Source organism: Macrobrachium rosenbergii, chromosome 21, assembly GCF_040412425.1.
Source record: "Macrobrachium rosenbergii isolate ZJJX-2024 chromosome 21, ASM4041242v1, whole genome shotgun sequence".
NCBI lineage: Eukaryota > Metazoa > Arthropoda > Malacostraca > Decapoda > Palaemonidae > Macrobrachium > Macrobrachium rosenbergii.
The window spans coordinates 33094260-33110744 of record NC_089761.1 but is presented as its reverse complement, the minus strand read 5'-3'; the positions used below and the strand labels follow the sequence as shown (position 1 = coordinate 33110744).

The following is a 16485-nucleotide window of genomic DNA, read 5'->3' as shown; positions in this document are numbered from 1 at the left end:
CCTAGCACTGGAGCATGTTTAGGACCTGGCAAATAGGTTGCATGGCAATGATAAATCTTTTCACGAAGTAAATCTTACCACTGACAATTACCGTCATCATCTCTGTTACTAAACAATTATATATTGTCCACTTGCACATTTATTCGTATAATATTACTTCTTTCCTTAGTGTTTATTCACGCATATTAAATCTTTAGGCTATAAACATCCCATGCAGTCAACTTTTGAGGACCCTTTAATTTCTCAACTTGTCATCTCTATAAGATCCGTCATTATTACATTTGTTGGAGGTTTCTCCAACAAATGGGCAAAAACACCCAAGCATTAACATCATACCAATCCATATTTTACCCAAGATTTGGACTGATGAAAATATATTGGTATAAATAACTATGACCTTGCTGCTGTCTCTAATCCCTAATAACTCTCAGCCTTTACATTATTGAACTGAGATATTTAGGCCAAGGCCAAGCACTGGGACCTTGAGGTCATTCAGCACTGAAACGGAAATTGACAGTAAAGGTTTGAAAGGTGTAACAGGAGGAAACCTCACAGTTGCACTATGAACCAATGAAGAGGGGTAAAAGTAAGATGAAAGAGAATATGAAAGGCCAAATGTTGCAGCTAGAGCTGAAGGCATGCAGCAAAGAACCTATGCCTACAGTGCATCGCATGAGGTGCAATGACAGCGCTAGCCCTCCTACAGGGTGCCTTTAGCATTTCACGGCTCTTTTCGGTCTCTTCTCGCTTATATGTCCTTGTCTGATTCTATTTTATACCATATTTCACCTATCATTTCAGAGCAAATCCTCAAAGCCAGCCAAGTGAGTTTGGAAATGTGACTCAGTGGTCTGGGTAAACTTCCGTCTAACTTCCTTGACCACGTAATCATCTAATGCATTTCACAATTAAAATTTTGATAACTAAAAAAAATATTTCCTGTCAAGTAGGCACTATCATCACTACCATGCTGACCCCACAGGAATCCTCAGTACACAGTCTTGCCTTTTTCTTTTGTGAGGTTCAGTACCAGTTTTCTACAAGTTTTACTTCAACTATGACCCAAGTTTGTCAAGATCTTTCAAATCATGTAGTTGAATCTTTGGAACTAATGTAGTTTACACTTAGTTTTTGAGCAGGTGCATGGCATAGTTTATTTGTTTGTCTTTGTAATCTGTCTTTTCTCTTTGCAAAACTGCAGGGGAAAGCTAATATTAAAATACAATATCCTTTTGCTGGTACACTGGAACTCTGTCAATAGTGTAACATAAAACAATGAAACAGGGTTATGCCAGTAGTTGATGGTCATGAAGTGAAATTTGCATACAACTGGATAGCGTGCTCCTCTTGTTCCTAAACAGAACAGAAATCAACACACTTAAATAATGTGACACTACGAAAAAAAAATGACAAGCAAAAGAATCTTATACTGTGCTCATGTACCATCAAAAACAGACATCTGTTTTGCAAAAACTACGATTATATGACACAGGTCTGTGTTAAACTATAAAAATAAAATTAATGATACATTATGTTAGATATTGTATTACCTAAGTAGACTTAGATGATTAAACTGTGGGGAAATGTAAAGAAATATTGAATATAAAAATTTATTTCTACACTAGACTAAAACTCCTTCAGGGACAGAAAAAGAAGACCGTTTCAAAACATGGACTACATCAATCTATTCATCGCTTCTTTGACATTCCAGAGACCACCTGAGTATGCCGAGTGACAGTTGACATACCATCGACAAACTTAGTCTTGAAGAGGACGTTGGCATTATTGAACATGCCATCCTTCAGAGATACAACAATAAACTGAAAAATAAATAAAAACTGCTACTGTATACAGTAAAGTGATAGAACTACTGATTAAAAACTATACCAACTAGAATGTCACTATATTTCAAGACTTATTACAGAAGACTAGTAGTTTTTTAATAATACTTTACCTGTGAATGTTTGAAATGTGTGCGGAGCATGTTTCCTATGTTCTGGGTATGAGAAAGATCCAAAGCTGCGTCTACCTCATCAAGAATATAAATAGGAGCTGGTTTGAAGAGCAGCAAAGCCAAAATTAACGAGAGGGCTACAAGAGAACGCTGTCCACCACTCAATTCTGTCAAACTCTCTTTCCACACATCACCGAATGCGACTTTGACCTAAAACAGAAACAAGGAATTAAAAGTAAGCATCTTAATTATGAAATATTCTGATCCATGGACTGAAACTACAAAATATCATTCTGATCCACAGACTGAGACTAGACAGGTAAATAAAATGGTACTTTATCCTAGCCTACTATTACTACAGTAATGAGACATGGAAATTCAAGGCAGATTAAATTACAGAACTTGGAAAGCAGAGCAGGCAGAGACCAAAGGGACTGGATGAAAAGATGAGGGCAAAAAGAAATTTAGCTGGGGTCAATGGGATGTTGCAAAGATCCTTCTATTGAAACATTCATTGAGAGGGAACAGTACCTCCCAACATCAACAAAGATACCAATAAGGCCATGAACAAGATTATAGGGAAAATGATTAGCAACCATTATAACTTTTTGTAATTGTACAAATTTATCTTACCTCCAATCCATCAAGAACATCTTGACCCTCAGGTGGCTGAAGCTTAGCCTGTGTACCGGTAAAAGCATGCTAAAGATTGAACCAAAGTCACGATTCACTTGCTCCCATGCCTGACGTAGGGCTTCCTTTTCTTCTCATCTAATTCCCGAATGACCTTTTCAATCTTAGCTTTGTCATTCTCAACAATGCGTTTCTTACGCATCAGGTCATTATACTGTAACAAATGAAAATAACATTTCACCAGCTGAGATACCAAAACAATGAAGTACAAAAAGGAAATTATCTTTTCATAATTTGGCACAAACATAGAAATGAAATTAGTATGGTACACAGACAGCTGGAGGTCCTCTAATACATTACAGTATCTGTTCTAGCAACTGTTCTTTCATTAATAACTGGTATTTACTAAAAACCTGAAGGTCCCTACAGAAGGAATATAATTTGCTCACGTTTCAACACTTCATTATGCTACAAGAGAAAACCATTAAGCTGTTCTCCATGTCCTCACCTGCTCTTCAGCTTTTCCCAGCATGTTCATTGCTCTAAAATTGACATTCTTTGAAAGTTTTGCCTTTGTCTCTTCTAACTTGGTTATTTTTCGGCCAGCTTCGACAGGGTCGTTGGCTGCAAAATCATAGCTAGTATTCGGTTGACCGAAGAATTTACGGTCGTCGCTAATCCATTCGTGCTCCGCAAGCATGTTTGCAACCTGCCAAATACATGATGTACAAAAATTTTATCAGAATACTATAATTCTGTCATTGGCATATTGTTACACTTGGTTTAAATGTAAGAGGACTTCTACAGACACCATATTATGCAAATCAGAACGTACTTTAAAAAGGCACAAGTAGAGAAAAGAAGATAAATACACAGCAGAATACTTCACAGACTTAAAAACCATTGCATGGATGGCGTAAGTTTAAAATCTTGGTATCAGCAGGTAACTAAACACTCACAAGTCGTTCTAAATTCTGCGGGTAAAAATAACAGACTAACCCGGTTTTCTGCTTCCTTGGCCTCGGACTTGAACTTCGACAGTTTATGATCCAACTGCTTGATCTCTAACTGAGCTTCATCACTGTTCTTAATGATCTGTTCTTTCTTTGCTGCCATTGCATTTATTTCTTTGTTTTGTCCACTCAGCAGTTCCTTCTGGGCTTTAACATTAGCTTGGGCCTCTGTTACTTTTTTCTGAAAAAGGAAGATAAACACAATTTATTATTTAATTACATAACTTCATTCTACATGTCCCACCTAGTGGAGTCTAAAAGTTAACTTCTCAAACAGTTCACAGTGTGAAACAACTGACCAAAAAACCCTTAATTTTTATTAACAAACTTGAAAATATCAAGATGTCTTCTATGATTGTTCAGAAGGTACTTCCTTTAGCAATGACCTTGACTTTGCAATTTCCTTCAACCTTACACATCTATTCTTTCAGAACAAGATAAAACAACTGTGAAATAGTCATACCTTCTCAGCATTTACGTCTTCCTCTAGTGTCACCAACTGTGCTTCATACTGTTTGATGACCTCTGCAGATGTCGTAATCTGTGTTTTAGTAGTTTCAATGCTCTGCTCCAACTCACATATTTCTAACTTGACGCTTTCTTCTTCCTGCAATTTACATTTGTTCATGAAATAAGAGAGTTGCAACAAAACAGCAAGAGCGACAGAAATTCTGTAAAAGCTGACACATTCTGACTAGCCAAGCTAAATGGAAAAGCACTTATGAAGCCTTAAGAAATATACTATCTAAATCAACATCCTTATCATTAAATGCCCTCAGAGTTATGGCCAACAAAAAATGAAACTGATATGCTACCTGTTTCTTAGTGTTCCATTTACTCCTTGTTTCCTCAGCCTTCTTCTGGCATTTTTCTAACTCGGCTTTGGCTGCCTTCAATTCTTTCTCCTTAAGAGCTTTGGAATTCTTTATCTTGTCCTCAATTTCCTTTACCTTCGCTGCCCCTTCAACATCAACTTTCTTACAGCGTTCCAAGGTTTCGACGCACTCCTCTGTAAAATGGAGGGAGATTTTATCACACAGCTAAAGACAGAAATTGCTTTCGACCCATACCAACACTAAGAGTAGAAAAAATGAATTTACTTAAAAGACAAAACACACCTTATGTGACTTTAAAATCAAATCATTTTAAACTGCAGTGTAGAAGTCTATTTACAAACTTTCATTTATGAACAACATGCTCTGAAAGGAGGTGGATATTTTTCAAAATGAATGTGAGGCAATAATAGGTACATAACTCATATTATGAACTAGAAGTGAACATGAGTAAAAAGCAAAATCTTCATGATGTCGATTATGATAATAAAAGTTCAATATTATTGATTAATAATTTAACAAAACAATCTTATCGTGACAGAGAAGCAGTTAACCTACTCATGGTGTTCTCAAGAGCATTGACTTCCTCCTGTTGCTGATAATGTTGACTCTGCTGGAGTCGCTGACGGCACATGTTCAGCTCGTGGGATTTCATAGAATGCTGCTGCTTTACCGAATTATATTTTCCCGCATTTCCCTGAAACGGAAAAAAATAAAGATGTAAATATGACATTTACAAGGAATACATTTTAAATCTATTCCGCATTCTGCACTACTTTCATGCTGTTGCAGCAGAATAAAGTAAATTACAATAATTTATCTTCAAGTCCAATTTAACTCACCTGAAGTTTTCCGAGTTCCTGCTCTACATTACGCAGCTCTTGCGACTTCTGGTTCAACTTTTCTTGGAATTCCCAGGCTGCATCAAGCTGAGCCAGTATACTGCTACCTTGTCGTCTTGCACCTAAGATCAAGGAATTTCCACTCATTTTATAAAGTACTTATTCAATGTGCAGTGTGTTACATCACTGATAAACCAGACCCACCCTTCTGATGTGACAACTCTTAATGTTTTTTTATTTTCTCTCTTGAGGATCACAGCCTACAAAACCAGCATACTTGATTACTTTCACCCTAATACCACTTGCACATTCCAAACGCATTTTTATTGATATCCAAATTCTTTATGACAATCAACCGGCATCCTCTCAGTAGTCTCCTTCCTCCTTCCTTCAAATACCTCTCAATCATGTGTATTTTTTATGCCAGACAGCATAAAACCTTTCCTAGGCCATCGATTGTTTGTCACTTTGCCAAACACTGTTGATATTATGTTGGATATCTAATATCCATTTGCAATAGAAAATCTTGAATAATTATTTCATCACAATTTGTACATGACCACATTCTGTGGATTTCTAATGTCCAACACAAACGAAGAGAGAGAGAGAGAGAGAGAGAGAGAGAGAGAGAGAGAGAGAGAGAGAGAGAGAGAGAGAGAGGGAGAGAGAGAGAGGGAGAGAGAGAGCTAAACTTCAAGTCTTCCCCACTAGGGAACCATTTTTCTATAGATTTTATGGAGTAGGCACTATCATATTTTCATATGAATTCATAGCTGTTTCTTTTTTAGCTAATTTTACCTGTTCCCCAAGTGTTTTTACCTTATACCTATTGTTTTGTAATCAATACTGTACTTGAGATTTCAAAGTGAAAATACAGCAACAAATGTAAACTAAATCGTTAATTAGTTAAAAGCCTGGATTCTTTAGTTTTTCTTTATCTCGAACTTTTCTTGTTCATGTTTTCCTCTGTATAAAAAAAATAGTAAACTCAGCCTGGATCTTTGCAATATCCTGATCTTTGAATTCTTACTTTATTTCCTTGATGAACAACACTGGTACTACAAACAAGAGAAAAGTAATAGTTACCTCCGGTAAGGGTACCCGCTGGGTCACACACATCGCCATCTAATGTGACAGTTTTCCTCATTATATTCTGATCGAAAGTGACCCTCTTAGCAACGTTCATATCAGGGCAGACAAAACTTGTGCCAAACACAAACTCCATGGCTTTTTGTAGTTCCCTATCATAGAACACCAAGGACAGGGCAGTCTTAATGTTTTCTGGGCCAACCTGTAAGTAGAGTAAAATTAACTTATAAAACTGTACTAATCCCTCATACAAAAAGGGCTACTTAATCCCATGAATCTCTGTTAATTTCTATAATGTTGCAAAACAACCCCTTACAGAGTCCATATGCATGATTTCTTAATGTCCCCAGACACACATTTGTCTTTCATCTTACAGACTGAAGAGAAATTGTTGATGCATGCACCTGTGTAACCCCAAAACTACTTTCCTCATGTCAGGAGTGATCAAAATCAGCAACCTTCTTCCTCCACTGTTTGATGAATACTAACTTGGCTTGCATTCAGTCTCTCACTCGTATCCTAAGCATTGCCAGATGTATAAATAAAAATTGCTAATACCAAGGATGGCAAATACTCTGAGAATTAATATACTTTAATTTTTGTTTTTTTCAGGTTTTTGCTGTGACCGGGTAAGCTACGGCAGGATTAAACTTGGCCAACAGTAAATAAAGTAAAGCTAGGTTTCAAAAATCCTGATATTCTGAGCAAGTAAAAACTGCATAACCAATCCCCCAAAAAACAAGAAAAAAGGCTACCGTTAAGTAGTGGTTGTAAGATAAAAAAAAAAATAAATAAATAAATAAATAAATAAAAAGTATTGATGTGCATCGTGGCAACAGACTCACCAACTGTTCAGCATAATTGACAGTATTATTGTCAATGGACCTCGCTGACACCTTGTTTAAAGGAATAATAGTAACACGGGTTTGAAGCTGACCCCTCGTGAGAAGCTTCTTGCCAGTTACTTCTGAATCCACAATCACGTTGTATAGCTGAAAATGAAGAGTTATAAAGGGGATAAAATCACATAATGCAGCTTATCATAAATACTTCCACTGTATACAGTATTTACATTCTTTAATGGCACTGATTTTCATTTAAAACCATGACCCACAAACAGTTTGATTCTTGAGACAGTCACTCAAAAAAATATTGAAAAAATACAATAAATGAAAGACACCCAGAACATTATTATTATTAACAAAATATAAACTCCAAGTGATATATAACATGTGTACAGCAGACTTCATGATTCTGAACAAAATATAAACTCCAAGTGATATATAACATGTGTACAGCAGACTTCATGATTCTGACTAACTTAAATTCCAGAGGGACGAGAAATAAAATGTAGGAGTTCTCACCTTTCCTCCTGCTGTGACTTCCAATGCTGTCGCAGTCGAAGGATCCTTCAACTTGATCAACTTGCACACCAAACCTTTCACAGTGGATCGATCAAAGTTCTTCTCAGGATCCTTAAAGTTGAAACACAGCTGTGGATACCTAGATGCGACAAACATGATCCAAAATTATGCGAGATATGGTTAGGCTCATCTACTCAAAGTGATTATTTATTGCAAAACATCTTTTCTAATACACTTACTGTGCTTCTATTGTTCTAACATGAATACATCAACAGATGATAGTTTTTTTTTTTTTTTACTTTATTTGAAGCTCTTCCAATTAAACTACGAGCAATAAATAAACCACTACAAGTACTCAAATTCTGTCCTCAATTTTCTTCCTCCTCCTTTGTCATTTATTTACATGGAATGCAAAATAAAACCGTAACATTCATGTAATTCTGGGTAAATAATTAATGTATTATGAGCAATAACACAGGCTGTTCTGCTTGAACCATACCCCAAAATAAAACAAATTGAAATCAAAATATTGAGCTCTCTTAAAAGTCACTGGACTCTGAAATGTCATCATATGTGTCTATAAGCAAAATAAAGTGCCAAAATAAAATGAACACAAACCTAGTAATACCTCTTGGCAATACTGAAATGTATGTTAGTTACAGGACTCAAATGCAGTAACAAAATATTTTTCATTTTTTCACACTAAAATTACCATTTAAAGTAAGTGAAAGACCTTTTGCATAAATACTAAAGTTTTACCCATATATAAATAAAGATGATGTTGGATTGCAAGACTTCATACTACAGTACTAAAAACTGCTCCTTTACTTTACAAAATATTCCCAGATCAGATTTTAAGTTTAAATAAGGACAGGTCCTATTTTTACACTGCAATCTCTATCTTGTACAATAATTTGGCACCAAGAGCTAACAAATTCACCTGCTTTCAAGACGTTCCACTTGATCTTGCAATGTCAGCACCTCATTGTTGAGAGTTCGTCTCATGTCCTCCAATTCTTCAACTCTCTTGTCATCATAGCCTAATTTTCCCATTTGAATCTACAGAAGCAAACATCACACCATTAGATTCTAAGGCTGTTCAAGACCAACACAGTCATGATATGGCCTTACAAAGTGACTTCAAAACATAACACGAAAGGTTATCATTATACCAAGCAATAGAAGTAACAAATTGAAATTAATCATATATGTACTAGCACACAAAAACAAACAAATTTAATGATTTACCTCTAAATTATGAACTTCCTTTTCCATCCTATCAAGAAGAGCTTTATCTCTAGTGTACTCTGAGGCTGTGCGCTTCATTTCCTGCTCCTTCTTCTTCAGCATCTCTTTGCTGTGTTTCAGCTTCATCTCAGCTGTCTTAGTATCCGTTTTGGCCTTTGTGATACTAGCCTTTGTGTCTGAAATATATGAAGTCATTGTATTAACCAAAAGTATTTAGTATGAGCAAAACAATATTCTAACCAACACCAATAACTTGAAAAGCAAGTCCTCACTAGCTACAAGATATTGATTTAAACATACATTAAACCCTTCCAGGACCCCCTCAAATACTACTTACTTATAAGTTAAGCCCTTCAAAGACCCCTCAAACACCACTTACTTATAAGTTGTTCTTGGAGAGTTGCATCTTCTCCATCTCCTGATGAGTACATCCCCGAGCTAATGGCTTGCAATCTTTTCTCTGCCGCAGCCAAAGCATCATTGTCCGCCTGGTCCTGCGCACGCATTGTGTCGAACATACTCTGCATCTTACTGGCTTCCTTCTTTTTGTTTTCCAGTGTTTTGCTATCCTGAATCATTCGTAAGTATATAAATATCTACACATTCCTTTGGCACCACATAAAAAAGATTAAGACTCATTTAATAATGGCTCAAATCTTCACCAAATAAATCTGACTGAGCAGTAAACTGTAAAGAGGTTTGTACTTCATATAAGAATACTCGAATTTCTACTCTTTCATCTTACACTGCTTAACTAATGTCTGCATATGATAACATCAAAATTCAAAGAGCTAAAACTTACATCTGCCACAGATTTTTCCAACTGTTTCCCCTTTTTCTCTTCAGTTTTCGTTGTCTCCTTGAGATTCTTCAGAGATGCTGACATCTTCACCTCAGCTTTTTCCGTCTCTTTGAGAATCTTCTCTAATTCTTGTAGACGTCCACCAGTTTCCTGCAAAATAAAATGATGAAATGCTGACATATCCACAAGGAAAATAAATCTATACTGTATGTAGGTTCCATATTAATGGTCAGACTGTAGGAAAAATTATCTACGCTACCGAAAATTTTCTTTGGCATACTCCGATAGCATACAAAATAAGAATTTCTAGTACTCTGTCTTTCTTCAAAAGAAAAAAATACCATTTCAACCTGATTTACGCACATTATCACGAATCTGCTGTAGCTGGATGATGTGGTTCTCAAGTTCTTTAACCTCACGAGCACCGTTACTAATTTTTTCTTGTAGATCATTTATCTGATTTTTTACATTTTGGTGCTCTTCACGTGCTTTCTCACTCGTTTCCTGCGAAAGAAAAATTATGAGGTCAATCAAGAGAAAGGAAAACTTCCTGTGAAAATATTCCAAAGTACTCGGCCAACAAACTAAAAAGTTTTGTTACAAAACTCAAAACACAAACTGCTCTGTTTACAAGGCCACTTTGCACTACAGAAGTGTTTTTATAGCAGCTGATGAGCCTTCTATATTTACTAGAATTCAGACAATTCTGACAGTCTCATAGCCGAGGTGTTTGAATATAAAACCTTTCATCCTATGAAAATGACCCACATAAATTATGTCAACAACAATATTTCACTTCGTAACAAAGTTTCTCTACTCCTAAAACGTACCTGTGCAGAAACAAATTTATAAGCTATATAAAGCTTAGTCAAATGCTCCAACTCTCGCTGCACTTTCTGAAACTCGAGGTACATCGTCCGCTCCTCTTTCAGTTTACTCAATGTTGGCGTGATTTCTTCTTCCAAGATCTGGAAAGTTACAAAAGCTTAAGAAGTATTTGGAATAAAAGTACAAGGAACTGTGGAGTAATTGCACTGCAACAAAAAATTAATCACTTTAACAATAATATTTTAACTGTGACCACACACAACATGGAATATTTCTTAGTATATTATTATGACTTTTGACAAAATCACTCAGTGGATGTTAAACTCACATCATTTATTTCCTTAAGTTTAGCATCCTTCTTTTCGATGGTCTTCTGAGCTTGCTGTTTCTTTGATTCGTACATCCGTGTGCCAGCCGCTTCTTCAATCATTGCCAAAATCTGTGAGATACAAAACAATTCTTGACAAATGTCAAGTCTTCCTCACGATACACATGTAATCTAGTATGACAAAAGTAATAAATCTATAACATTACAAATGACAAGGTCAATATACTAACAATAACCTCCTATTTGGAGATCTGAAAAGCCAACCAGTGAAATAACAGGCTAACACTTTAACCTCAGAACCGCAGAAGGTTGTTGTCGAGGGAATTTAGTGTAAGCCTGGTATTTCACTGTTTGGTGGTTCAATTCCCAAAGCAAATGGTTAGTTATCACCTATTATCAAGCAATACTGCCTTCCCGTAATGTGGAAGAGGCCAATACTATATTAACACTTATAATCAACTATTCAAAGCTTACAATAAATTACGAATTTCCTTTGCACAGTACATAATCCAACATACCTCAGGTGGTTTCATGTTCAACACCTTTGTGATACGACCTTGCATAATAAGGAAGTGGGGATTATTTACATTTAGTTGAACAGAACGAAAGAAATCCTGGACTCGACTGTTTTGAACTGTTGTGCCATTGATCATGTATTTGTTGCGGCCACCAATGACAACCTTGAACAGAGCAGGGGAAGAATTATAATTATTATTATTACTACAAAAAAATTTAACGAGACCACTGAATCATATTTCTGCCCCGAAAGGGCTTATCAATAGGATTTATTCTTAAATGTGAAGTGAAGATTAGACCAATAAAGAGTTTCTAAGAAGCTGGCCTATAATTATTTCCTTTCTCTTCTTTTTATTATCATTATTGTTTTACAACATGATCTTGTCTGTTTAAACTCCTGACCAGTTTCTGACAGGAAAGAAAATATATAATTGTTTTCTATAAATACTGGTTTACTGTACTACTTAAAAAAACATTTAACAGACCACTTATTATTACTAATTTAACATGAATTTTCTGCCCCGAAAGGGCTTATCAATAGGATTTATTCTTAAATGTGAAGTGAAGATTAGACCAATAAAGAGTTTAAGAAGCTGGACAGCTAGAAAGGATGGGACTATAATTATTTCCTCTTTCTCTTCTTTTTATTATCATTATTGTTTTAATTTTCAACATGATCTTTGTCTGTTTACAACTCCTGTACCTGCTATATTGTTTCTGACAGCAGATAAGTAAAATATTCATATTCATTTTCTATAAATACTGGTTTACTGTTGCTACTTACGACATAATGAACATCAAAGAGAAAACTTACAGCAATCAAGAGGCAATAAAGAGATATAACCAAAACTTACCTGTCTTGTGATGGTAACTTCATCATAGTGTTCGTAACCAATTGGACTCTGCTTTTTGTCCGTGTTGTCAAATGTGACAGTAACGGTGGCTTTAGTGATACCAGCTTGGCCATTTTTATACACCAGCTCTTGCAAATTTGTAGCACGAACCTAACAAACAAATGTGGTGGTTAAAATTTGCTGTAAGGAATATCTCTGCAATGCTAATAACAATGGCTTTTGTAATTCAAAACTGTTCAGCATTTATTACACCAACCCTATAGCTGCAAATCATTTTTAAAAAATCTTCAAACAATTGCAAAATACTGTAATACTAAGTACTGTAGATGCTTCATAAACGTTTATAAATACTACTTTACCTGAGAAAGGTTAGTGATTCCTAAGAGGAAACATATGGCATCTAAGATATTCGATTTTCCTGAACCATTAAGGCCAGTGATGGCATTAAACAGCTTGTCAAAGCCGTTGATTTCTGTACGTTGCCCATAACTCTTGAAGCCGTCAATGACCATAGACTTTACATACATTTTGATGACATCAAGGGTCTACCATATTCTGAAATATAAAAATAAAATATTAGGCCACATCGTTCAAGATTTTCCTGGGAATAATTTATCTTAAAAAAAAAAAAAAAAGTGGCTATTGGCTACAATGAACTCTATTTTCTGTGACTGGCTACTTTATCCTCAGCTAGGCTTATAGATAATAAAAAATTTAGATAAAAAATTATTCCCGAGACACTTACAAAAGAAATTGTAATAAAGACACTTCTCACTTCACGACAAAGTTTCATTCCTAGGGTGTAACTTGATTATGAAGCCAACTGATCAATAAGTGAGGAAACGGCACTTAACTAGTAAAGCAGTGGGTTTGTTTCAACCATCTCTGAATGTTTTATTGTTCTTTTTGCACCATATATAATATTTATATAGTACTGTTTACAAGGCCTATAAACAGTAATAACTCTAGTACAGTATTTTTTAGCTACTGACATTGGTTTTATAAAGTTTGTCACATGATTAGCCTTTGATGACCAGGCTACTTCCTATCATAACCTAAATGCTTGACCACCAAACCTACACCTAACAAAGCAGGGGTCTCCTTGCGAGATGCTATACCTGCTCGGGCAGGTTAAACTAAGGGATATAAAGAAGAAGCAGAGTGTCTCCCTTCCACAGCCGGGCAGGATATAGCATCATGAACTTCCCTAGTAAAGGGAAATTAGCCTATTAGTAAAACAGCAGGCTACTGGACTATCGTGGCCCAGACTAATTCCCACCAATCACCAACGGAGACATTTACCATCTCTTGTTTAAATTTATGATTACCATCTTTTGCTTATATTGTTACATTCATCACCATGGGTTGGTACTAAACACATCACCAATTCTTCACGTGAACTGGTAGCTACCAAGGTAGCCTACCTACAGTGCTGTGATAGCCTAGTAGTTGACAAATTTTACCTTTTAAAGTTTAATTTTAGGCCTATTAGCTTTTGCTGAATAATACTTCCTGTCATAAATGCTTAACCAACCCCATAACGCAGCAGGGGCCGCCTTGTGAGACACCAAATTTGTATAGGCAGGTGAAATGAGGAGTTAAATAGGGTATGGTGCAAACCCCAGCACCTCCTTTCCCCGTGGTCCTTACCTAGTAAAGAACAGATAATTACCATAGATAGATAGAATATACAATTTAGTCAAGAGGCCAAGCGCTGGGACCTGAATTCCTTCAGCGCTGAAAGAAAAATTGAGAGTAAAAGGTTACAAAGGTGTAACAGGAGGAAAACCTCGCAGTTGTGCTATGAAGCAACTGTTAGAAGAGGGTGGAAAGTAAGATGGAAGAATATGAAAGGAGGTCAAACAAAAGGAACGAAAGGGGTTGCAGCTAGGAACAGAAGGGACGCTGCAAGGAACCTTACGCTAAGTAGGCTAATGCCTACAGTACACCGTGTGTGAGGTGCACTGACGGCGGTAATTACGGTAATTCTACATATTAGCTCCGCGCCTGTTTTTACCTTTTCAACTGGTTTTTTCTACACTTTTAGGGCTTCTGATACTGGCGATGCATCTGTTTGTTGTCGGCCAAATGGAATGTCCCTTCACCGTGTTTAGTACTGTCCTGGGGCTTAAAACCCATACAATGCTAACAAGTCATTGCACTTGCCGGACGGGATATGAGCTCGCTCAAACAGACGCATTGCCTGTCTTGTGAAGATCGCGCATTTGAAACCCCTTTGTTGGATGGACTTGGTTAATTACAGGTTAATTACAGTCGAGCGCCAAAAATTCAAGGTGAATTCATAATTAGCAACCAAAAAACTGTAGAAAAAAGTTAAGTTAGAAAGCAGTCGCCGCCACGGAGCTACTATATAGCTCTACCCTAATTACTACTAAAACCTTTTTCCACGCTGTTTCGGGAACCCAGATTCCCACGGGGCTCCAATGTCCCACCCTGCTGCAGTGGCCAAGCCTAGGGGATGGGCAGACTAATTCACACCCTTTAAAATAACTGAAACAACGTAAATACTTAATCAACCATTAATCTACAAGAAAATTAAACGTCTAACGTTAAGGACTATGAAATATTATTATTCGATTATTGTATGGTGAATACAAACCCTGCCTCCATTAGGTTCCTGGCAATTAACAGTTCCAACCCACTAGAACATAAAAATGAGATGCTGACATCACAAATTATCTCGGTATCTTTAGACAGTCTCTGGTACTCAAACAACCACGGCCTTATTACCTTCAAACAATGACTGACAAAGTGTCAAAATGGGTTGGACAGTCGTCAGCTGGGTATTTTGAACAACGGCGATGATCGTTGCCGCCAAATTTGCCAAGATCAGTTAACAGTTTGTAGTTATTTGAAAATAATTTTTATTATAATAATATATTTATTCATTCTATTAATATCAATAAATAAAAATTTTAAATTTTTAAAAATATTTTTATAACAATTATGCTTATATGAATATTTTTATGAATATTTTACAAAAATACTTTAGTTTCTTCCTTGAATTCGTGTAGGCACCAAAACGTAAACATTGAATTAAAGAAAACGTATTTATATTTTAGTGTAAACTTTAGTATTCTCCATCACTTCGCCCTTTGTCTGCTGTGGTATGTTTGGTGAGTTTCACTGAATTTCGGCTATAAAATATAGTTCTAGTGAATAAATTTAACGCGTCACATTTACTAATCAACAGATACGGATTAAGTTTTTAAAATGTCTGTTAACTGCTCACATCTTTTACTTCTTGGTGTTTTCATACAAAAGGGTCTATCTTGTATCACATGTGCACTACAGCTGTCTAGGTATTTAGGCAGAAATCAATTGGACAACCAGCACACAGCTATCATACCTTTTTCTGGGAACCCGGTATTTAGTACATTTCTCATTTCTTCATACACACAAAAATACTCATATATGCATGCACGCACACAAGCATCACTATGGAAAGGAAGACTGCTTATTCGTCAGAATTTCCAATAGTCGTTAATACGTGACCCAAACTCCCATATACTTACAATAGGCGTCCTATCTGATATTTTCCTTCGCACTTTTTTCTTTCGTCACTATGTCCCACTGATGCTTTTTCAACACAGGTCTGTGGTACTGTGCCACTGATTACAGCTACCATCTTCTAATGTGGAAAAAATTAAAACATTCAGTTTTACATGACCCTAATCACATTAATCTTGTGACTAAGGACTCAAGAAGAGAATATTTTACATATATATCTTTCAAGGATACTATAGGATCTTCGAGGTGGAAGAACATTAAGGATGAAATAAGCCTTTGAGGAAACATTTGAAACGGAAAAGCTAGTTATTCTGCGACAAACGGGCATCCAGGTAAAACGAGTGGTTACGAATCAACTGGAGCTGCGCGCTACAACCAAAAGCACTCTCGAGGTCTTGTCTAGAGCTTCTGCAATTTGGTCATCACAGATGGGACGCGGACGTTGACTCAGTCGTGTCCTAGAACGTGTACTAGCAACTCCGTTCGCAGGCTTCATCGCTGAAGTTCACGATTCGTACGATGTCTTTTGCTTCTCAGCATTCGTTTAACGAATATCTGCGTAATTTCTCAGGCTGAAAACAAATATAGCTTGTCTTTTCGCCCGGCTGTTAAACGAAAAATCAAATACCCTTGAGATGTAAATGCCTAAC

At 36.3% G+C, this 16485-nt stretch overlaps 1 protein-coding gene across 1 annotated transcript; it reads right to left on the bottom strand.

Moving 5' to 3' along the window:
- Nucleotides 1–1596: 1596 nt before the first annotated feature.
- SMC2 (structural maintenance of chromosomes 2) lies at nt 1597–16236 on the bottom strand. The gene is given in 25 exon segments (XM_067123372.1): nt 1597–1820; nt 1955–2164; nt 2588–2643; nt 2646–2714; nt 2717–2801; nt 3096–3296; nt 3587–3781; nt 4064–4207; nt 4416–4609; nt 4992–5130; nt 5276–5397; nt 6362–6566; nt 7210–7356; nt 7729–7867; nt 8669–8787; nt 8977–9152; nt 9356–9545; nt 9779–9928; nt 10142–10282; nt 10609–10746; nt 10935–11045; nt 11453–11614; nt 12305–12454; nt 12664–12859; nt 15841–16236. Coding segments are annotated over 24 exon segments (3543 nt in total). The 5' UTR covers nt 12832–12859; nt 15841–16236; the 3' UTR covers nt 1597–1688.
- Nucleotides 16237–16485: the final 249 nt, after the last annotated feature.